Raw genomic sequence first — 24355 nt, forward strand, 5'->3', positions numbered from 1 at the left:
TGAGGGTAGAGGATGGCGCGATGGAGGGAAGCGATGGCGGCGAGGCGAGGGGAAGGGTCTGAGAGTGCGACCGATGAGACGAAGGTGGTGGAGGAGGAGGGAGTGGGAGTATTGTTGTCGGAGGGGAGGGCTGCAGAGAGAAGGGCGGCGAGCTGGTTGTGGTGGTGGTAGGTGGGATGAGAGTGGTTGTGAAGAAGAGTTTGGGTGGTGGTGGGATTTGAGATTAGAAAAATGGTGGTGAAAATAAGGGTAATTTAGGAATTTTAGGTGATTTTTTAGTATTTGGATAATTTTGTTGTGCAGAATCCATATTTCATGGTACATATGGTAATTTCCTTCTTTTATGAGTAAATATGTTAGCGTCTTCAACTTTTGTAAGTAGAAATGGTAGTTTACTCTAAGAAATAACTATTGGAGTTTCTTTTAAAGTGTGCGATCAATAAATTACTAGGCATGCGATTTAATGCTCCAAAGTTATATGGAGTTTCAACACTCTTTAATCAAAGTTAAGAAAAAGTTGATATTTATATCTATTTTATGATTTTTTTAATTTAAAATTATTTGGATCAGGACTTTCTTTGCCAAGTTGGGCCTATTTTCTTTCTGGATTGATATTAAGCTATTTTATATGAAAAAAAAACTCTTAACCAATTTGGGTTGGTCGAGTGGTCAACTCACTCGTCCGCTTAAACAAGTGTCGGTGGTTCGAATCCACCTCGTGCATGCAGCAAGCCAGCAACCCATTAGCCAGCAGCAGACCCTTAAATGGAGCTCAGATCCTTGACGGATTAGTCCTTAACCTGTCGGGTTGGGGGATACCGTGGGCAACAAAAAAAGACTCTTATAAAATTATCACAAAAATAAAAGTAGAGAGTTAAATATTAGAAAGACGAATTCCACAAAAAAAAGAAAGAAAGACAGAATATTCGAAGTGTCGAAGAAAAAAAGATAATTCAAATTAGATAAATTTTAAAAAACTAAAATATCTTTTAATTTTAAAAAGAGTAAAATACAATTTTAGTTAATTTAAAAAAAATTCTTTTAAAATTACAGTTGTTTGATTGTTTTAAAAATAAAGAAACAAAATTATCTCTTTTTATAGATTAATTCTAAAATAACTATTTAAAGATTAATTAAAAAGACAAAAATATTCTTTTAGTATTAATAATGTTTAAATGTATTAAAAATTAAATATTTAAATTTAATATTAAAAAAACTAAGATATTCTATTTAGGATTAATTTTGAAAAGACTAAAATATCTATTTAATATTAATATTGTGCTTTTGAGAATATAAGATTATAACTTCTTCTACAAAATTAATTTTTTCCTTTTAGTAAATCTACCTTACCTTCCTGATTTGACCAGGTGCACTAATTTTATAGTTTGAATCAGGATTAAGTTCAACATTTTAAATTCTTCTATCTATAAGTGTGAACAATTAAAAAAAACACAAAATTTTACCAATTTTATATGTATTTCTTCAATCCTGAAAATACACAAAATTCACATAACCATTTTTTAATTTATCATTAGAATTTTGCATACATCAATTGCAGTGTTATGGTTAAATTAACACTCCATATCTTAAACAAATATTATTAATGAAATCAACTCCGTACAAAAGGGAGCTTTCGATCAGAGAATGAGACAATTGAGAAGAGGTGGCGACGCGACATAGTGGCGGCACGACGTCAACGCAGGCAACGTGAGTGGTGAAGGCGACACAATGAAGAAGTGATTATGAAAAATCTTACAAGCAACCTTGTTTGTCCTGTAAATGACAGCAACCAGCAAAAACAATGGTTAAAATTAGGTATTTTAGATGAAAGGAAAGAAGCAAAATAAGTATAGAAAGGTATAATGGAGAGAGTAAGTATGGCAAGACAAAGGAAAAGGTAAAGTGGTGGGATGGAGCAGCATGGCAATGGCGAGGTGGCGTGACAGTGGGATTGAAAGTGAGAAGAGAGGGAGAGAAACCTTCCACTGAAAATTCACCCGAAAATTGCAACAACCTAGCAAGCCGCAACAATGGCTGAAATAGTAATTTTTACTTTTAGGATAAAATAAACATTTAAAAAATTAAAAGAAAAATATTAAAATAAGTTTTTTATTTTGATTTTTTTTTATTTTTTGTGTTATATATTATGGAGTTTTGAAACTCTAAACATTTAGAGAGTATTGTAACAGCCACTAAGTTACTATATGCATAAAGTAAGTTTGAAATTTTTGACACTTATTTAGACAGATTAATAAACTAACCATTAGACCAACCTAAATTGGTTAACATTGTGTTAGTTATCCTTGTTTAGCGTGAACATAATTATTTTAAAGATTATTAAATTTTAAATAATAAATTCAAAATAATGGCACTTGGCAGCATCTTAACCGTGGAACAGTCCTACTCAGTTATTCATCACTGGCACTGCTCTATTTTATTTATTTATTTATTTGTTCACCATGCGTACGCCTATATATACAGAAGACACAAAGGAATATAATTTTTAGTTGGAGTATTTACCCATTTTGGTCCTTAAAGAATTTCGTATCAGACACTTTAGTCCCAAACTAAAATTAATTACTCGATTGGTCCCTAATAATTAATACCGTTAGTCACTTAGGTTCTTGGCTCCGTCAACTCTAACGGAAGACAAAATGGTCCCTGACAACTCTAACAGGGGACAAAATGATCCCTGAACCCTTTCTTCGAAAACGATACTGTTCTTACTCAATTTTCATTATATCTCGCATAACCTTAACATTCATATTCTCCTTCTTCACCTTCACAGTCTTCATTTTCATCTTTTCCTTCCTTCGCTTCAGCTACAAGATAAGGCCATTGTGTAACTGCCACGCGTATCGCACCTACCTCAACATGTCATGGACCACACACTTCCTAAATCTCTATAACTGGTACACCCACCTCTTCCGCACTTCACCCACCAGAAGTATCCACTTCCACGTCCTCGATAACAGCATCACCTCCAACCCCGACAATGTCCACTACATCCTCAAGACCAAGTTCAACAACTACCCCAAGGGCATGCCTTTCTCCACTCTCCGGCAAGTAATATAGATTGTTGGATATTAGAACATCATGAGAAGATATTCTCCTTCGACATCATATGCAAATTCTCATTTGAAATGGACCCCGAGTGCTTCACTCCTTCTTTTCCAAAGTCCAAGTTGACAGACTGCTTCGACCTCACATTCAAACTATCTGTACAATGAGCAATGTTGCCATTGCCGCTCATATGAAAACTGAAGCGATTACTGAACATTGGTTCGGAGAAAAATTGAAGGAAGTAATTGCAGTGGTGGACAATATAGTCATGGAGATGATAGGGCAGAGGAGGAGGGAGGTAGCGACGACGGTTCTTAACAAATCAGACTTGCTGTCTAGATTCATGGGATCCATCGAAGACGACAAGTACTTGAGAGACATAGTCATTAGTTTCTTGAGAATGAATTGGTTGAGAACAAGTTGAGAATTTTTCTTCTTGTGAACATTGAAGTTGTAGAGTGTGCATTGTGTAACTTGAAGTTACAGTATTAAACTGTTAGTGTTATGCGAGATACGATGGAAAATGGGAGAGAATAATGTCGTTTCCAAACAGAGGAGGTCAGGGACCATTTTGTCCTCTATTAGAGTTGTCAAGGACTATTTTGTCCTCTGTTAGAGTTGACGGAGTAAAAGACCTAAGTGACTGATAGAGTTAATTATTAGGGACCAATCGAGTAATTAATTTTAGTTGGGAACTAAAGTATCTGGTGCAAAATTCTTTGAGGACCAAATTGAGTAAATACTCTTTTAGTTAAGATGTCAACATGAATGAAATAGTTATCCTCTTTTTCTTTGGGAACAGTAGGACATTTTCGATCATATTCTCTTAAAATGGATCCCAAGATAAAGTAGACATCTCTAAGAATTTGTAACGGTAAAGCTTGATTTAATTAAATAGTAGCATTCATGGATATTGGATATCCGTCAAACTAAACTTTACACAATCATGGTCGAAGCAAACGCATTTATGATTTCTTAGGTAGTGTTTAGATTCTGTTACCGAGACAAAAGTAATAAACATTGGTATCTGTTTGATTGTAGAAACAGAGTTCATAATAGAAATATAAATTTCTTTTTGTTTTTAAGTAAGGACATAAATATCTATTTCTCTCATAAAAAATCTATTTCTATTTATTTATTTGTATCTCATTTTCTTTGTATTTCTATCTTAATTATTTTTAGCATACGTTAAGCAGACTTTTACAATATATATATATATATATATATATATATATATATATATATATATATATATATATTCAACATTCATAAATCTAAACAATCATTTAGTTTTTTTTTTCTTACAGTAATTTCTCAACTCATTCATTTTCAGTTCTCGAAGTAAGTTCTATTTTATTGTGTTAACCTCTTTCTTTAAAGAAAAATTGTTGAACTATTTCTCCCACCTTATGTGGGGCAAGATGGAAAGAAGCATATATTTGGCATAACTTTTAGAATAATTTGTAAAGAAGGTTGTCAAATTTTGTCTTAGCTGTGGCATTAGCACCACCACCATTATTATTTTTTATTTTTGGTGTCCCACGGTATTTTTCAGTCCAGCAAGTCAAGGACTAATTCGCCACGGTATTGAGCTCCATTTAAGGGTTTGTCGCTGGCCAATGAGTTGCTGCATGCACAAGGCGTGAGGTCCAAAAGAAATAAGAGGATGGGCCTAATGAAACTATTATACAGAATAACCTAAGTAACAAAAGGGTGAGAAAACCACCCATATAGATGAAAGACTACGAGATGTAAATAAGAGTGCATCACAGAAAATTATTATCTTCTGCTGAAGTCAGAGTTAATTACAACAGATTAAAAAATTGGTTGTGATATAAAAAGGGAATTATAGTGTAAGAAAATGATATACGTATTATGTTTGCTATTTGATAGTGCAGACCTCCCTTGAGCTCAGGGTGGTATTAGTATACTGTTTCATTGATTCTTGCCTTATATATCAATTGAGTACTTTATTTGTCAATAGAGTACACTTATATTACTTTGCCATATTGCTACTGTGATTGTTATGAATTTCTATTAATGTTTGTAGTACCTACTATTAGTACTTTCATTAAGAGTCAAACTCAATGTGGCAAAATTCTTTTTCAAGATTGATCTGAGGAGTGACTATCATTATATTAGATACAAGAGGAGGACATAGACAAGACAGCATTCAGGTCTTGTATAGGCCACTATGAATTTGTAGTCATGCCGTTTGGCAACAATTATAAACCTCTTAAAGCCACCCATGGACCTCAACCTGCTACCCACTTAAATAGCCTCACACAAGAATACCACATCCCAATCAAAACTCTGGCATAATCACTATTGTGGTGGAAATACCACAATGATTCTAGGAGAACTAGGTATCACAAAGTGCAAATAGTCTAGATTGCTCGATGGAAATAGTGGAGACAGGAGAGGATCCCCTTGATCCAAAGTCCTCAGACTACAACTCCATTGAGACAAAGGTTGTCGTACAAGTCATGAAAAATTTTGAAGAGGATGTTGTGCATAGAGGTGAGCAAAACCAAGAGGGAAACTCTCTTTTGGACGATGGTATGCAATGTGCGTAATGCACTTTCTGTGAGTTACTTCCTAACTCTTCTCTCCTTTTACACTTTATAACATTATCTTAAAATATCAGAGATATTGCTAATAAGACATCTGTGCGTACTTTGAAAGAAATTAGAAAACAAAATAATCCTGATATCACCCTACTATATGAAACCAAATATAACGATCAGAAAGCTGATGAGATTGTTAGATAACTCTAATCCACCAAAGTCAAACCAAATGCCACAACTAACAACCAAATTTAAGCTTCACACATATAGTTTTACCATACATTAATAACTAAAGCTCACAATACACCAAATCACAAAGGGTATAAAGGTTTCTTACCTTACCCAACGGTGATTGGGGCATGGCTCGATAATTACCCGCTATTAGAGTTCACCTAAACAATCAAAATCACAAAACTCACTCAATATTGAAACCCAAAATCGTAGTTTCTATTAGGGCTAAAGAAAGGGATGTGAATTTTGAGTTCTTACCAGCAATGTCTAGCTAGAAATTACGAACTTAGAGAGAGCTTTGCGTGGCCACAAACTGTTCGTCAATCGAAACACCGTAACTCAAGTTATAAGCAAAAGAAGAGGGAGATGAATAGTAACATAATCCATCTTCTCCCCTTTTGTGTGTGCAGTGTGGATGGGGAAGAAATGGAAGAGAGAAGGTTGAATGAATGAAGTTATAAGTTGGGCCATGGGTTCGGTTTTGGTCCAGTCCAACCCATTAGAGTTTTTGGCCCGTTTAGTCCAACTTTGCGCTAAACCTTTAAAATTAGTATCCGGTTTTCAATTTTAAAGTTGTTGCTAAGTTTTTCTACAGTTTCTATTACTCTCACACAGTACCGGACAGACTTAAGCCGGTACTACTGGCTAATTTATCGGTACGTATTTTTACGCAATTTACCGTAGAAAATTACTTTTCCCAACTCGGAAAAATCTATTGAGTCCAAATATCATAGTTAAAATTTCATATTAACATTTCTAAATTTCAAACCTATTTCGAGCAATTTAATTATTAATTTATTTTAATTAACATGTTAAATAAAAACCCGGTTCTTACGTTGTCTCCTCCTAATAAAATTTTCGCCCTCGAAAATATTAACCTCCACAAAATACGCGAGGGTAATTTTCGTCCATTCCACCTCGCCTCCGAGCGACCTTAACCAGTGGAACTTCCTTTCCGCAACGTCCATTGGCACCAATTCGAAACTTAATCAATCTTGGTTTTCTTTTTCTCTAACTCCTAGTTCCTCAATTTTTCTCTAACTTTTAAAATGAAATATACTTATATCCTCAACATCGGCTCAAATTCATATTTATATCCTTCATTCCTAAGTACCACGCCATGACTCAACCAAATTCAAGCCTATGCCATACACATCCTTCTTACCTTTAGCTCCCTCAAATCAACCTCAATACCACATTAGCATTTCAACTCAATATGTTCCTAATCTGTCTTTCAAATCAATCATTTCCTATTTTAATCTAAACCCAAAGTCATCATGATCAATTATCGCAATCCTTATATTTCAAACACGGAAAATGTACTCACTTATCACCCAAATCCAATTTACTTACCTACATTCATCTCCACAACCATTTTGGAATCAATCTAATCTTACAGTTAAATTCAAACTTAGTTTCCTGGAAATTATTATTTTCATTAATCCGCTAACCTTGTAGGTATTCAAAGCCTAAGATATTTCTAGTCACTATTTTATTACTCATATTCGCAAGCATCATGTGCCATTGCATCCCGTAAACTTTTTCTGCCTCACTCTGATTCTTAACCATCCAGAATCTAATCCATTATCCCGGTCATACTTCATAATCGGATTACAAAAACCTAGGCTTACTTCTAAATTTTCTTTACCTGACCCCACCTAATGGTTACGTTCATCCTAAGATTCAGTCGCAATTTAGGATATTAGAATATCTCTATACTTAAATCAATATCCCATTAAATCCTCATTCTTAATAATCACACTACTTAGAACCTCAACAGCAAATCAGAAAAATTTTTAAGTTTTCAAAACTCTCAATCCAATTCAATTCCAACCATGCCAATTTTCCAATTCTAAACAACTTTCCATACTTCTAAGTACTAATCCATCAATTTTTAACCATCCAACACTTTCAAGGCCTAACAATTCATATTCAATCCATTACAATAAATCACTCAAACCTAACAACAATTCATATACTAACCACAATTCCAATACCATCCACACAATCACACTCACAACATACTCAATACTCTAACACCTAAAATATTAAATTCTCCATTTTTTTTACTTATTCAACAAAATCCCAAAGTCCACAATACCACCATACCGTTTATTCCATATTTAATTATTCAATTCATTCATAGCTTCCATTTAAAATTCCACCAATGTATACAATTCAAATCTCCCTTAAACATATAAAACAACTAATGAAGTTCTACTTATCATAATTAAAATCAAATGTTAAACCCAGACAAATTCAAATCTAAAATCATGTTCACTTGTTTCCCTCCACTTCTACATGCATCTGCACTCAACAATTAATCCTATAATCTACACGTAAACCAAAATCAAATGTGATTACTCTCATTCTTTCTTCGTGTACATGATCGACCTTGCCTGCAAGGCATTATTTGGGTCTCCTATTCACACCAAACAATCGATATCAAGGTAATCAGCCTCAATATCTCAAGCCTAGTGCTTCAATTACCCCTAAATGTGCTCACAAACAAGCATGCTATGCATATCAAGCAGATATCCTAAATAGCATAAAAAAATGACCCAGGGTATCTAATGAAGCACAATCGGTCCATCCCTCAGGCTCACAAGGACGAACCCTCTGATACCACTAAATGTAACACCCCATCACCCTAAACCTTACCTCTAGCCGTAAAGCAAAGGATAACAAAGTGCCACGACAGTTCTAAAACTCAATATTATAATATATAGTCAAGGGATATAATATACTAGAAGTCCGATAAAGAAATAAAGCTCAAAGACTCAGAAAATAGAGATACAAAAGCACGAAGTATTTACACACGCGATAACTAAACACAAAAAGGGTAACATACAAGATCACAAGATATATAGGTATATATATACAATAGTCAAAAGAATACTAGCTGCAGCCTGCAGAGTTTAGGCTGACTAGTTAATTCAGATATAATAGAGTTTAAAAAGGTTAAAGCTTATACATCTTGTCTCTCAAGTTAAGCCTCTAAAGCAACAAAGCATAAAATACAAAAATGAGAGAATACTAAAGCAAAATAAACCAAATTACAAAAGATAAGCGTGATCCTCCGCTCTGTTACCATCGCGCAAACTCACCGAGGTGGGTTGTGACCTGCAGTTGAAAAATAACAACAATATATTGTATGAAAACCAAAGGTTCTCAGTATGGTAACAGTGCCCAATATGTAAGATATAAGATTCTAGGATGCCAAAGGGAATCCTAGAACTTCACATCGATACAAAATACTCAAACTTAACAAAATAAATAACTTAAACCGTAAACCATAAACAGGGTTATCTAAACTTAGGGAATTTCTAACTAATACCAATCACAACGTTGTATCCCACAGCCTTCGCCAATCTACCCTCCATGCGATCCCATCGCCGCCGCCTACCTAACCTCCTCGGCACTAGACAATCACAAGTATATGCAAACAAGTAATACACAGGTAATATTTATGTATAGCATGTAATTCAAGAAGCAAGTAGGCATATTATATATTTAGGCAAACTGCAAGTAATCAAAGAAAATAAGCACATAAGAGATGCATATGATGAATGCCTATCCTATTGGCTGTGATATCATATGTCAGTTCAACTGCCAACCCAACATATCCGCCCTTCCTCTAACACAACAATTCACATACATTTAATCACACACCCAAACATTCAATCCTATCTTAAGATCTACTAGCCTCAGTTTCTAGAAACATTACATATTACATAAAGAAAATCGAAACCATACCTTGGCGATTCCCAATATGCTCAAATCTACCAAATGACCTCCAACCAAACTTTCACCAAGCTCTAATCCACCAAAGTCAAACCAAATGCCACAACCAACTCCAAAATCACCAAATTCAAGCTTCACACATACAATTTTACCATACGTTAATAACTAAAGTTCACAATACACCAAATCACAAGGGTATAGAGGTTCCTTACCTTATCTAACAGTGATTGAGACAAGGTCCAACAATTACCCACTACTAGAGTTCACCTAAACAATTAAAATTACAAAACTCACTCAATATTGAAACCCAAAATCATGATTTCTGTTAGGACTGAAGAAAGGAGTGTGAATTTTGAGTTTTTACCAGCAATTCCTAGCTAGAATGACGGTTCGGAGAGAGTTTCACGTGACTGCAAACTGCTCATCAATCGGAGCACCGTAGCTCAAGTTACAAGCGAAAGAAAAGGGAGATAAATAGAAACATAATCTCTCTTCTCCCTTTTGTGTGTGCAGCGTGGATGGGGAAGAAGTGGAGGAGAGAAGGCTGAATGCATGAATTTATAAGTTGGGCCTTGGGCCCGGTTTGGATCTGGTCCAATCCGTTAGCGTTTTTGGTCCGTTTGATCCAACTTTGGGCTAAACCTTTAAAATTAGTGCCTAGTTTTTAATTTTAAAGTTGCTGCTAAGTTTTTCTATCGTTTCTATTACTCTCACGCAATACTGAACAGACTTAAGCCAGTACTGTCGACTAATTTACCGGTACGCATTTTTACGTAATTTTCTGCAGAAAATTACATTTTCCAACTTGAAAAAATCTACTAAATCCAAATATCATAGTTAAAATTTCAAATTAATATTTCTAAATTTTGAACCTATTTTGGATAATTTAATTATTATTTTATTTTAATTAACTTGTTAAATAAAAACCCAGTTCTTACACTTTTGGTGTCTAGTACCGCTAGAATTTAACAACGAAAATCAGACAACACAGCCAAATTAAGTGGACTTCCATATTTATGGTAACCACTTGAAAGATTTGAAACTAGAGAAATCTTCTCCCCACTATACATAAGGCCTGAAAGTGCTAGAATTGCAACCATTCCTTATGTGGAAGCGGTTATGACAGCGTTTAACAAAGCTAGGTTGGTCACAGGTGCTAGGGACAAAAGAGAAAAAATTCATATAGCCTAGACCTCCTTCCATATGGTTGGTTGAAATTAATTCTGATAGTGCTTCATTGGGCAACCCGGGAAGGTCAGGTTGTGGAGGATTGTTTAGAGATGAAAATGGTACCATCCCTTATGTGGAAGCGGTTATGAGAGCGTTTAACAAAGCTAGGTTGGTCACAGGTGCTAGGGACAAAGGAGAAAAAATTCATATAGCTTGGACCCCCTTCCATATGGTTGGGTGAAATTAATTCTGATGGTGCTTTATTGGGCAACCGGGGAAGGTCAGGCTGTGGAGGATTTTTTAGAGACGAAAATGGTGATTTGGTAGCAGGTTATATGGCTAACCTGGGAATGTATATTGCTTTTTCAAGCAAAAATATAGGACATTATCCATGAATTGAGAACAACACAACAGTTGCGATTTAGAAGAATAATTGTGAAAGATGATTCACATTCTGTTATAAAGATTATCACTAATGAAGGAAAGGCTCGAAGTCATCTAAAACCCCTAATTAGAATGGTCAGAGGTCTTGTAGCTCAAGATTGGGATGTTATATTCAAGTATACCTACCGTGAAGACAATCGAGGAGCTAATCTGCTAGCAAGGACTAGTGTGCATGCTGATCCAGGATTTCACTTTGTTGATTTCCCATCCCCCAACTCAAGCAGATTTTAGCTGATGATGGCAGGGGCGTGTCACTACTCCATTTAATTTCTGTTTCTAATGTCTAGTTTTTGGTTTTAAATCCCGTTTATCTACAAAAAAAAAAGCAATAATGGTCACATCCATATAAAAAACCTATCCAAGTCATCCAAGCACTTTTTCTTTAACGCACCCCCCGAAGTTACGTGAAATATACGCACGCCCCTCTCTCCCTCCTATCAATGTAACAGATTTACGTATACCTCTTCTTTAACGTAAACATTCTTCTTCTTTTTCTCTTCTTCAATGTTAATAATTTGCATTGTAATTTTCGGATCTACAATCTCTGCTGCTTGTCGTTCTTCTTTTTTCTTCTCTTTTGCTCGTTGTTCTTCTCTGTTGCTCGTCCTTCTTCTTCTTTTTCTTCTTTGATTTTGTGGATTTATCTTCTTCGTTTTCAGATTTTAATATTCTATCAAAACAATGAATGATTCAACTTCAAATCAGTTGAATGAGAGCATTTTGGATTATTCTTTTAAAATGAATCAAGCAGACGAGGTTTGAATTTTTTTAATAAAATTGAATGGAATGTAATTATTAAATTGAATGGAATGCAATTGTTAAACTGAATTGAGTTGAATGTACGCATGTGTTCTGAATTGAATTGAATTAATAATCTGTCAATTGTAGACACATGTGTTTTGAATTTATATAATGGATAATATTTCGTTCATTTAGTAATATACAATTGTTTCACCATAATAACGTGTTCGGTTCATTCTACAGAAAGCTATTTGAATTTGATTTTATATAATGGATAATGTTTTGTTCATTTAGTACTATACAATTGTTTCATCTTAATAACGTGTTCGGTTCATTATGCAGAAATCTATTTGAATTTGATTTTATATAATGGATAATGTTCCCTTCATTTAGTACTATACAAATGTTTCACCATAATGACGTGTTCGGTTCATTATGCGAAAAACTGTTTGAATTTGAATTTATATAATGGATAATGTTCCATTCATTTAGTACTATACAATTGTTTCACCATAATAACATGTTCGGTTCATTCTGTAGACCAGGTATGTTGTGGATGAACAATTTGTCCCAAAGGTCTGGATGATTTTCAAGACACTAGAAGAAGCCAGAAAATTCTACAAAAATTATTCTAAAGAGTTCAGGAGTTTCTGAAACTGAATACTAATAGCAACAGTTTTTTTAAAATTATCTCTCTGCTATATTGATATATGCACTTTTTCGGTTCACCTTGTACATTAATTTCGGTTCATTTATTTTTTTGGGGCTCTTAATGTTTGATAAATACACACACACACAATATATATATATAAACATCTTAGACCAACAGGACAAGGACTAATTCATCTTGAATCAGATATATACATTAACATTAAATTTCCAATAACATTTACATTAATATTCACATATATACATTGTTTGGTTTTTTAAACAAGTTAGACAAAATAGTGTTAATTATAACCAGTCAAACAAAGTATATCCTATTTACTATCTATATCCCAGATGTGAATTTACAATAAGGGTTGGAGAGGACAACAAATGGCTTTGGGAGTCTTATTTCTTTAGATGCCCGAATCACTTGGTCTCTGATTTTGTTCAGTTTGTGCAACAGAATATTTGGACCATATTCGAGCCTGAAGCCACAAAAATTTGGTCAATACTTCACTCAATACACCGACAAGCACAATCATGCATATTTTAATCAAGTGAATCAAAATGGCCAACGCAACTGAACCAAACACCATTCATGTGCTGAATAAAACGTGATAAATATTCAATCATCAAGAAAAACTTTTCTGCATGCAAAAGAACTCAACTGAACACATAACAATCAGGTGAATCAAATGACAAATACCAGTGAACCGAACAGCAATCATGTGCTGAATGAAACGTGATAAACATTCAATCATCAAGTAAATTATTTCTATATGTAAAAGGACTCAACTAAACACACTAATAATAAAATGAATTAAAATAACCAACTCCACTGAACTGAATTTCATTGATGTTCTAATTAAAACTTGAAAAATATTCAATCAGCAAGAAAAATATTTCTGTATGCACAAGAACTCAACTGAATGCACTAACAATCAGGTGAATCAAATGACAAACACCTGTGAACCAAACACCAATCATATGCTGAATATAACATGATAAACATTCAATCATCAAGTAAATTATTTCTGCATTCAAAAGAACTCAACTAAACGCACTAACAATCAGGTGAATCAAATGACAAACACCAGTGAACCGAACACCAATCATGTGCTGAATAAAACGTGATAAACGTTCAATCATCAAGTAAATTATTTCTGCATGCAAAATGACTCAACTAAACACGCTAACAATCAAATGAATGAAAATGAGCAACTCCACTGAACAGAAAGAAAATAAGAACACATTTCCATTTCTATGCCCTAGTTACGCCAAAAAAATGGAATTAGATTAAGTCAATCTACTAAACGAAGTAACTCAATTCAGTAAACCTAAAATGCAACTAAGAGAAATGCGAGATTGCAAGATTTAAATAAATAGTAGTTTTTATCATACCTTTTCGCAGTCTCTGTTCCTCTTTTCGTTCGTATTTTCTTCTTCTTCCTTTCGAAATCTTCTCGTGATTCTTCTCCAGTAACGATTTTTGCAGAGAACACGAGTGAAGTTTGAGAGACTTTGAGAGAGATTCAAACTTCTCTAGTAGCAGTTTCAATATTGAAGAAGAAAGGTTGTTTCATATTCAAGGCGCGAATGAATATGTTAACGTTTCGTGTATTTGGGTGCGTGGAATCACGTTTCATTTAATAAGATTGGATTTTTTTTGTATTGAGCCAGCTTGAATAGACTTGTATGAAAAATTATATGGATGTGTAACTAGGGATGACAACACCACCCGAACCCGCGGGTACCCACCCCGCCCCTATCCGCTCGGAGCAGATAATCGCCCACCCCGCACCAGGACGGGTTTTTAGTGGGGCGGATTCTTGGGAGGGGCAGGTCGGGATCGGGTTTAGATAATACCCGCCCCGGTATATATATATATATATATATATATATATATATATATAATATATAATTTTAATATATAATATATATAATATATATAAAAACCCGTCCCGTTGCCACCCTTATGTGTAACATAACTGGAAAAAGGGACCAATTCAATTCGGTTGTCAAAACCATAGTAATTAAGTAATTATAGATTTAAAATCTAATTCTTTATCTGTCCAAAAGAATTAGAAGACACCAAACTGGACTATTACAGAAGTTTATAAATAAAAATATGGTTAAATATGACAATACAGAGAGAAGTGGAAATAGGAAACAACTCCCCAAACTTCTCCCGTCTCCAACTCAAAAAAAAAAAAAAGAAAAAGAACCAAAACAAAAGTAAAATAACCATCGAAAACTAAAATGGTTTAGGTTAGAAATATTATTACAATTGTCACCCATTTTAATATCATAGTTCATGTTGGCCCCACAAACAAAACAACCAAAAACAAGCATAGGCCGAAACTAGAGACAGTTTACGGTTATAAGAATAACAAAGCCAAGGAATTCAACTCTTAATTGTCTTTTATGATAATCAATCATGGTTGATACACCACAAACTTCTTCATAGGACAGTTGCACACTGGACAAGTTACAACACTCCCTTGAGTTGAACCTTCACTTGATGAAACCATGTAAGAGTGATTGCAAGGACCTTCAACAACAAAGTTAGGGTCTAAGAACTTTCTTGCAGTACCAACCAAACCAAACCTTTCTAGATCTTCACCCCACTCGTCAAATCTCCCTAAAAAATCCATCAAAACCATTCCTTGAAGCCTTATAATATTATCTTCTTTACAACAACTTCCAATCACTGCCCAACCTTCCTTTTTATCATTCATGTCAAGCATTGCTGATAACTCTGCCAAAACTTGATCAGAACTTGGTGTCTTTCCTAGTCTGATTTTCGATCTTCTCATACTCGCCAACCGAATCCAGAAGAGTTGCATTTTTGTAAAGGAAAGTTGGCTACTCTCATTAATCTCAGTAGAACTTGACATTATATTTTTTATTTGTTCAGTGAGGTTACTATAACCAACATATATTGTTTCTAGCTGCAGACCTTGTTGTTTGAGCTTGGTTATGCAGTCACTGAATTGTTGGATCCATGGCAGGTTTTCACTCCCATAAATGCAAATGTTTTTGCCTTTTTCAACCTGACAAAGTTGTTAAGGTGATTGGCTTAGAAATATAGAAATATCAAGAGACAAATATTCTTCTTATCTAAATACACTATGAAACAAACTCCTACCCAATATGCAAGAAGAGGGTTGATATCACCTAGCAAAAGTTGCATTGTGAGATTCTGGTCTTCCCAGAGCTCTGCCTCTTTTGAAGCTGAAAACGGATAAGCTCGAACGCCCCAAATCATGATCATATCAAGAGCATTGCAATTTGCAACCGTTCCATTCGAATCGAGTGTGACGATTACAGGATCATCTCTGTAGTTCCATTTGTCTTTGATGTACTTCACGACAGCTGAGCTTAGTAGCCTTGGCTTCCAAACAGCATACCAAGGCAGAGAATTCGATAAGAATTCGAAACTACTCTGTTCAGCATCAGTCCATGATGTACCAGAAGATGGAAATGGAATCCACACAATCTCATAACTGTCCTTGAATCTCTCATTCAAAGGATGATCACATGTTTGCTGAACTAGTAAGAGTAATTCTTCGAGCGCAAGTAGCTTCGACTTTGAGATTAAAAGAAGAACTATCTTATCTTTCAGTTTAGTCACACCAAGCTGCAAAATTAGGAGAATCACTGTATTATCATGTTCCTATATTTATCACTTTCAATATAATTTAATACAACTATGCTACGTGTACACCAAAATCAGTTACTAAAGTCAGCTACCAGTATAAAATACATGTTAGAATACAAATACATATTAAAAATAAATTAAACCACACATATATTCATACACAAATACATTGGTGGTGGCTGATTTTAGTGGTTAATTTTGATATACAAATAGTATTTTTGAATTTCATATGCCTATTGATCTGCTTATACCTTCACTTTTTTTGAGCAATCCTTCAATGGCAAGTAATTCTTTGAAGGAAACAATAAATTGAGAACCTTCTGATTATCAATGTGAACCTCATCAGCAAGATTCAATAGCTTGTCTTGTACGTTTCTCTCTGAAACATTAATTAGTGGATAACTCATAATTGTTTTAATATATAACTATAGTTCCATTATAAGAAGAAACAACACTTATGAACCAGAAAAGTAACCTATTTCTTGGTGACACAAATCCACCTGTGCTCTGAGAATGTTGCATATACTTCCTAACCTATATGCCAAACTTGAGAGCTCCCAAGCAGCAATTATTGTTGAATCTGAATACCTGAAACCAAACAACACACAGGTTAGGACAAAAAAATATATATATAATATTAGTAAATGTAAGAAATTATGCTAATTACAATATTAGCCTTACATAAATTTAGATATAATTTACGAGAACAACAAAGCCTTATCCTACTATCATGTATAATATCTACAGTAACTATATTTAGTAAGCAAAAAGAATATGTTTTTAGAATTAATTAATCACTAAGCCTCAAGCCTCAAGGGAAAGAACATGCACTTGGTCATGTTTGTTCTTGGTTCTGAGATCCATGAGTTGACAAAAGCATGCAAAGCTGCTTCTAATGATCCAGTAAACAGCAACATACACCAGAGACTTTGTGGCAGTTACTTTCTCATTTCCAAGCTCTAAATGCTGATGTGGTAGAAAAGATTCAAACTCAATAATGCACATTGCCACATCCATCATTGTCTTAACCAACAAGCTCAATGCCTTGATTTGTGGCCGCAGTGGCCTTAAATTGAAGGGTAGTTGCTTAATCCTCGCTATTGAATCGGCCAAAGTGTTCTGTGGCCGAAGCTGTATGAGTTGCCAGAATTCGCCATATCTTGCAGCGAAAGCAGCTAGGACTAGAACTACTTTCGCATCCCATCTATAATCCTTAATCAAATCAAACAAACTCAATATCCTTGAATTGAGATCGCCGTCCGCGGAGCATTTACAGTTGCAGAAAATCTGCCAATATAATAGATGTTAATTACTTGTGTTACAAGGAATGTGTCGAGTGATCCAAGTTGTCGAATTTAGCAAATTGAAGTAATACCTTGTATGAAATTTTGCTGATGATGCATCCTAATGGTTCAGGACAATCAAGCTGTTCAATTTCGGTTATGTCGTTCTTCAGAATTGGAAAGAAGGCAGAGGATAAATTAGAAGCCACCTGAAGCAAACAAAGCCAATTGAGAAATCATTATCTGAACATTTCAGTAAGGTAAAAGAAAAAAAAAGGCACTATTATTATTTATTATTACTTTTTATGTCAATATATTTTTTGAGCAGTGCTTGCAAAACTATGAATCTAATGATATTCTGATTGGAAAAGGTTAAGATCTCTATGTTCAATAATGTATGGTATCATCATTCAACTGTTGAATTTTTCTTGTATATCAAATTACATTTGAATAATCATATCAATGATCCATCTGTTATAGATGGATACTTGCACTTGTTAAATTAATAAGACACTATTAACGAAACTATTATGATCATATATTTTCAGTTTTTAGGTACTTCTTACTAAATATTAATGCTGAACATTTTCATCTTAAAAAATGATCAATTATTTATATCAAAATAACAATGCACCTTACATAATAAACCCATACAAATGGATTTCACATAGAGAAAGTACAGGAACCAACTTTTAGTTGGTAAATATTAGCCAACTTTAGAATTAGGCATAATCTAATATTTAGGGTTAAGAATTTATAATTTATAATCTAGAATTTAAGTTTAAAAAAGTTGGTTGATGTTGGTTGAAAAAAAAGTTAGTTCCCTAATTATTTTTTGACATATAGACACCAAATCTATACCATCTATCTTGGATAGTGTTGAAAATAGTTATGAATCTCAAAATTTTGAATTTTATTTTAGAATGTAAAGTATAATCTCTCACCATTTATTTCATAAGTAGGACCAAGAAAAAATATAAGAGTGAGAGATTACACTTTATCCTTTAAAGTAAAAATTCAAAATTTAAATGATCCAAATTCTGGATCTCACGACCTCATCATCCTTGATAGATGGTGTAAGTATCTATATTCCAAAACGATATTATTGTTTATGGATCTATATCCTAAACAAGACAAAGAGAAAAAGAAGAGTGAGAGTTATTAATAAATAAAGAGTTTAATAGTGTGAATGCATTTGGGGGTGAAAATATGATTACTAACTATTGTTGAAGCATGAAACATAACACTTCCAACAGCCTGCAGCATAGTCTCAGAATCCAACCAACGACCATCTGGATCGTGTGTGAGGAGAAGCTTCTTTATGAGAATATCATCTAGCATGTTAGAAGTTGAAAGCAGGGAAACCGAGTGCCTTTTATGGAAATCCATGGCTGAAACAATGCAATATAATGGTGAAAATAATCCCACTATTTAAGCATGCTATGTAAAAAAGAATCAAGTATCTTCTTTTTATGCGACACACGCATGAGGTTACTTCCTTTTTTTTTCCCCATGAGGTTACTTCTTTGCTATACTTAAATAGGGTCCATAATAGTTCATATGTATGCCTCTATAAATATTTGGTATATTTATTTTGTTTTGTATATTGAAATATAAAAATATTTAATAGTATATATTAAAATTAGTTATTAAAATTAACTATTAATATAAAAAAATATTAAATAATTAATAAAATTTATTAGTTTTGGTCACTAGTAAATCAGCAATATTTAAGTGTGTAGATTAAAAGTATGTTATTAGATTGTTAAACAAAAATCATTTAGACTAATGGCTAAAAGTATTAGTCAAAAACAATAAACTTTACTTATCTTTTAGCATTTTTTTAATATAAAATACATATTGCAATATAAATATACATTAAAATTAAATTAAATAATATATATATTTATAAATAAATACATTAAAGATTTGTGACTAAATTTTAACTTACAAATAATATTACTAAAAATTAATTACAAAATTAGCTATTATATATTTGTGTATGAATATAAATATTGTTTAATTTATTTTTAAAATATATTTTATATTATTTAAATATATATTTTATACAGATAATTAATTTTATAACTGATTTTTAGTATATACTTTTTTTTGTATATACTTTTTTTGCATATACTTAACATAGTTGATTAAAATAATATCTACTTTAATTTCTTATTATTATTATTATTATTATTATTATTATTATTATTATTATTATTATTATTATTATTATTATTATTATTATTATTATTATTAAAACGCGTAAATTGTATTGTCTAAATCTCATATCTCATTAAAAAAATATCATTTCAATATATAAGAGAAAAATAAGCACAAATAATATATCTACGCTATATGCTAAATTGTTAATATCTCCCAAAAGATTAAAAGGAATGTCTCTTCACTTTTACTTTTTGTTTTCTCTTTATCTTTACATTATTTGGAACAAATTTCTTTCAACGTGAAGCTGTTAGGCCAATTAGAAAAATGATAAGAGAATAAATTAATTTTATAATTAAGTTTAATTAAGTCTTTTATTATATTTTTTATTTTTTAATTAAAATTTTTAATTATTAATTCTTAAACTTTTGAACCATCTTAGTTGAATTTAATTATCAAAATAATTAAGATTAGGATGGCAACACTACTCGAATTTGTGGGTACCCACTCTGTTCTTATCCGCTTGAGGCGGACAATTACGTATTCTGCATCGGGACGGATTTTTAGTGGAACGGGGTGGGTTTAGATACTATCCACCCTGGTATATATATAATATATAATTTTAATATATAATATGTGTAATATATGTAAAATAATTTGTAAAATGATTGGTAATATTGTATTATATTTAAAATTTTACTTTAATTTATAATATGTATGTGATGATGGTTATATAAATTTTGAAATTTAATTTTGTTTATTAGATTTTAATAATTATAAGGACGGATAGGGGGCGGGGACAGATTAAAGTCAATCTTTTACTACTCGCAGGTAAGGTAAGAGCGGGGTGATTTTATGCAGGTTATTGCTGGGTGGAATCGGGTAGAGCAAAATCATGTTCCTATCCGTCCCGTTGTCACTCCTAATTAAGATTCTAATTTTTTTTTCAAAGTTTAGCAAATTACTTTTTATGATTTTAATTGTTGTTTTTTATTTAATCATGCTAGACGTATATTAAAATTAGTCATCAAAATTAATTAATATTAATGTAGAATACACATTATTAAAATATAAAATATATATTAAAAATAAATTAAATTTTATATATTATTTATACATAAATAATAATTAATTTTGTTGACTAATTTTAATACGATAGTGTATTAATTAGCATGTAATTATATTGTAAAATGTTTTAATGACATTAATAGTCAGTGATTTGTTGAGGGTAGAATATGTAAGTAATAATAATATAATGTTGTACCATTTTAAAAATGACACATGTTAACTCGTACATTTGTGACTCATTAATAATTGCATTTGCAGTTCCATCTTCAGTGTGAGATTACCAACCTAATGGAATTATATTATCAAAAAGATCTTTCAATAAAAAAAGGGATGTGATCTATATATACAACTTTTCTTTCTCTAATACATTATTTTGCGTGGGTCACCAAAAATGAGTCTCAGTATGTATGGAACTACTGCTTTTACTTTTGCTTTTGGATGCATAAAGATGGAGAAGAACAAAGAAGCATCTCATTTCATCATTAATAAGGAGAGTGTTGAGGAATGACCAGATTCTCGGTACTATCTAGAAACTCATCCTGACTCTTACATTATTCATATCACAAAAAGATCACTTGTTCCTTCACGGTTAAAAATAATGATTTGATAAATGAGACAACCAAATTCTTACTAATTCAAAATGGGACAACTAAATCTTTAAATCAATGGTAGGTATGATAATTATTAGTGCATTGAAGGTACCTAGAGAAAAGGTAATGACAACCAGAAAAAGCAATGACAGGAAGAGCGAGCAATATGGAGAGGTCCGTTATTATACTGAAATCTTGAGAAGTAATTTAGGTTTCATTATTGTAATGAATGTAATTGTGTTACGGACCCGGCCTCTCAACCAGGCTCGACAAAAATCTGGCCCTTGGGCCCAATTCGTCCCCCTTGGCCCAATTACCCAAGACCTCTCGATCCGTCGCAAATCATTCCATCAATCATATTCTGATACGAAATCTGATACGAAATCGTATCTTCTTATATAAGCATGATTTTGGAATCAAAGTAATCCATATAAGGGGAGCTTCGGACTCTCCCAGGTATGGCACACCAAAAAATCCTAAATCTTAATTTTGGGAGATTCCCTCTAATTTGAGCGTTTGAGTGTTCCGCCGCTTGCACGAAATCTGGAAAACTGCTTGACGACCTTGTCAAGTTGCAGATCCCATCATTCAAAGTCAGTCCTGAACAAATTGTATACCTAATAAATAAAGATATCCTAACTCTATGGTTTGCTAGATAAGAGAACCAGAATCGAACAAATCGAAAATGAGAGAGTTCGGGAAGGAGACAATGTGCAGAGGAAGAATAGAAACTGAGATGAAAAATGTTCTCACTTGGGATAATACATTCGAATAATTTTGTCGTTAACAAAAATACTTTGGAATTTAGAAACGTGACAAAAATACTCCACCGTGATCATAGATTTGCTCTACTTTTTGTCGCATTTTTGACACGTTCTAAAATAATTTGAAGATATTTTTATGATAACGAAATTCGAGAGCACTTTTGTCAGCATCAAGATAATTTGAGTACATTTATATATCATATCAAAAGACAGAAAACTACCATCTTTTATCAACATTCTTGGTTGTTGATTTTGTCTTGATATATTATCAAGAATCATATCACTAGTTCTATACATCTCCTTCACTTTATGCATCACTCCACTAATCACATGTAGCCACTTTTGTGAAGCAAACAACTTCTGCAGCAAGAAAGCAAGGTCTCTATGCAAAGGCAGTGTCTCAAGATCTCTTTGGCAATCTCCGGCGAAGCGAGAACTATGGCCGATGAAGTGATGTATGCTACCAAAGCTTGATAGTTCCTGTGGTCCTGGTGGAAGACTATTTGAGGCTGCAAGTTTTTATCTATGATTTTTACTGATCTTATTACATAACTGCACACAATTTGGTTGCAATTTATTAAACAAGCAGGTCTCACAAGGAGAACCACATAACAAGAACATACTATGTAAGATACTATATAAGCAACACAACCTAAATTATTGTAGTATTTATTACAGAAAGGTGGTTCTGAAACCTTACAACAACAAAATCCCTGCATATTATAGATACAGCTTTGTTGTTCTGCATACTATATATTTCTGATAGACTAATACAATGGTCTTGAGGGCACTTTGCTGTTATTGTTTTCCTTTTGTCTATTGTTAGCAGGAGAACATGGATTCACTCTTACATAACAAACAAGAAGCCACCCTCCCCAAAATCAAGAATATAACCCTAAACCATGTTTCAAGCTTCAACTCTAAGCCGACTTATTCGGTAATTATCTCAGGACAGAAATACAGAGAAACACATGGAAAACGAACTTATTCGGAGAAATAGGCAAAATCTCTCTATCTCAAGACAATTTATCACACAGACAGAATTCTTCTATCTTTTCTTGTCCTTGTATCCTGTTTTCATATGTTCTATATCCTGAGACACCTACCAAAGAGTAAATGCATGCTAAAATCTAAATACAGTAATCATAAAATTCAGTAATATTTGAAGTATGATCCATGGTGAAGCTAGGCATCTTGTCCAGCTTAACAGGGTTGTTCTTGCCTCCAACCAACTTAGCAGGATTCCCAACAACAGTAGTCCTAGGAGGAACATCCTTAATCACCACAGAACCAGCACCAATCTTAGCACATTCACCAACCTTAATGTTCCCCAAAATACAAGTCCTGCACCAATCAAAACCCCATCACCAATCTTTGGATGCCTATCACCAGAAGCTTTACCAGTTCCACCCAAAGTCACACTATGCAAAATTGGCACATTGTTACCAATCACTGCAGTTTCACCAACCACTAATCCAGTTACATGATCAAGCAGAATCCCGCTTCCAATCTTAGTACCGGGATGAATATCAACCGCGAAAACCTCGGAAACTCGGTTCTGGACCATAACTGCCAAGACTTTTCTTCCTTGAAGCCATAGCTTATGAGCAACTCTATGAGATTGGCATGCTAAGAAGCCTTTGAAGTTCAAGAAGCAAGGCACATGGCTTATGCAAGCAGGGTCTCTTTCCTTAACTGCTTTGAGATCATCCTTCACAGAATCCATGATTTCTTGGTCAGATTTCAAGATCCCAACAAAAAGATCAAAGAGTGTGTTACTTGGATGGAAGGCTTGCACTGCTTAATCTGTTAGCAAGGTGATTGGCCAAAGCAGATTCCAATGAATCATGAGACAGAATTGAGGATTGGTAGTAACTATTCAGAATAGGTTCCTCAGTTACATCAAGTTCAGCCTCTTCCTTCATCTTCGGCCATAGATCCACAGCTTCATTTTCTTGAACTTCCTCAAGAAAAGTAGGGGTAGTCTGAAGAGTTTTCACCTGGTACTTGCAAACACCATCAGTGAAATTGTTTCTGAAGATTTTTGACCCCTTGAATTATTTTTGGTCAACTTTGAACTTGAAGCATCAATTGAAGCAGAAGACTTAGAAGGCAAGGTTTTAGGTGAAGGAAGAGGAGTGAGAGGAGAAAAAGGGGTGTGGCGAGTTAAGAACTTTGGATTGAGAAGAAACAGAAGAGAGAATTGGGTTAGTGTTGG

General features: G+C 33.5%; 1 protein-coding gene and 1 pseudogene across 1 annotated transcript; both read right to left on the reverse strand.

The window, feature by feature from the left end:
• Positions 1 to 14844: 14844 nt before the first annotated feature.
• LOC112715115 (protein SIEVE ELEMENT OCCLUSION C) lies at positions 14845 to 18971 on the reverse strand. Its single transcript, XM_025766869.3, has 7 exons — positions 18774 to 18971; positions 17645 to 17761; positions 17099 to 17556; positions 16745 to 16857; positions 16521 to 16648; positions 15757 to 16248; positions 14845 to 15661 (listed from the first exon to the last, which is right to left on the reverse strand). The coding sequence occupies exons 1-7, from the start codon at positions 18939 to 18941 to the stop codon at positions 15044 to 15046; spliced, it is 2094 nt and encodes a 697-aa protein (XP_025622654.1). The 5' UTR covers positions 18942 to 18971; the 3' UTR covers positions 14845 to 15043.
• A 4069-nt stretch (positions 18972 to 23040) lies between these two features.
• LOC112717298 (serine acetyltransferase 1, chloroplastic-like) lies at positions 23041 to 24220 on the reverse strand (annotated as a pseudogene).
• Between the last annotated feature and the right edge of the window lie 135 nt (positions 24221 to 24355).

Source organism: Arachis hypogaea, chromosome 10, assembly GCF_003086295.3.
Source record: "Arachis hypogaea cultivar Tifrunner chromosome 10, arahy.Tifrunner.gnm2.J5K5, whole genome shotgun sequence".
Lineage (NCBI taxonomy): Eukaryota > Viridiplantae > Streptophyta > Magnoliopsida > Fabales > Fabaceae > Arachis > Arachis hypogaea.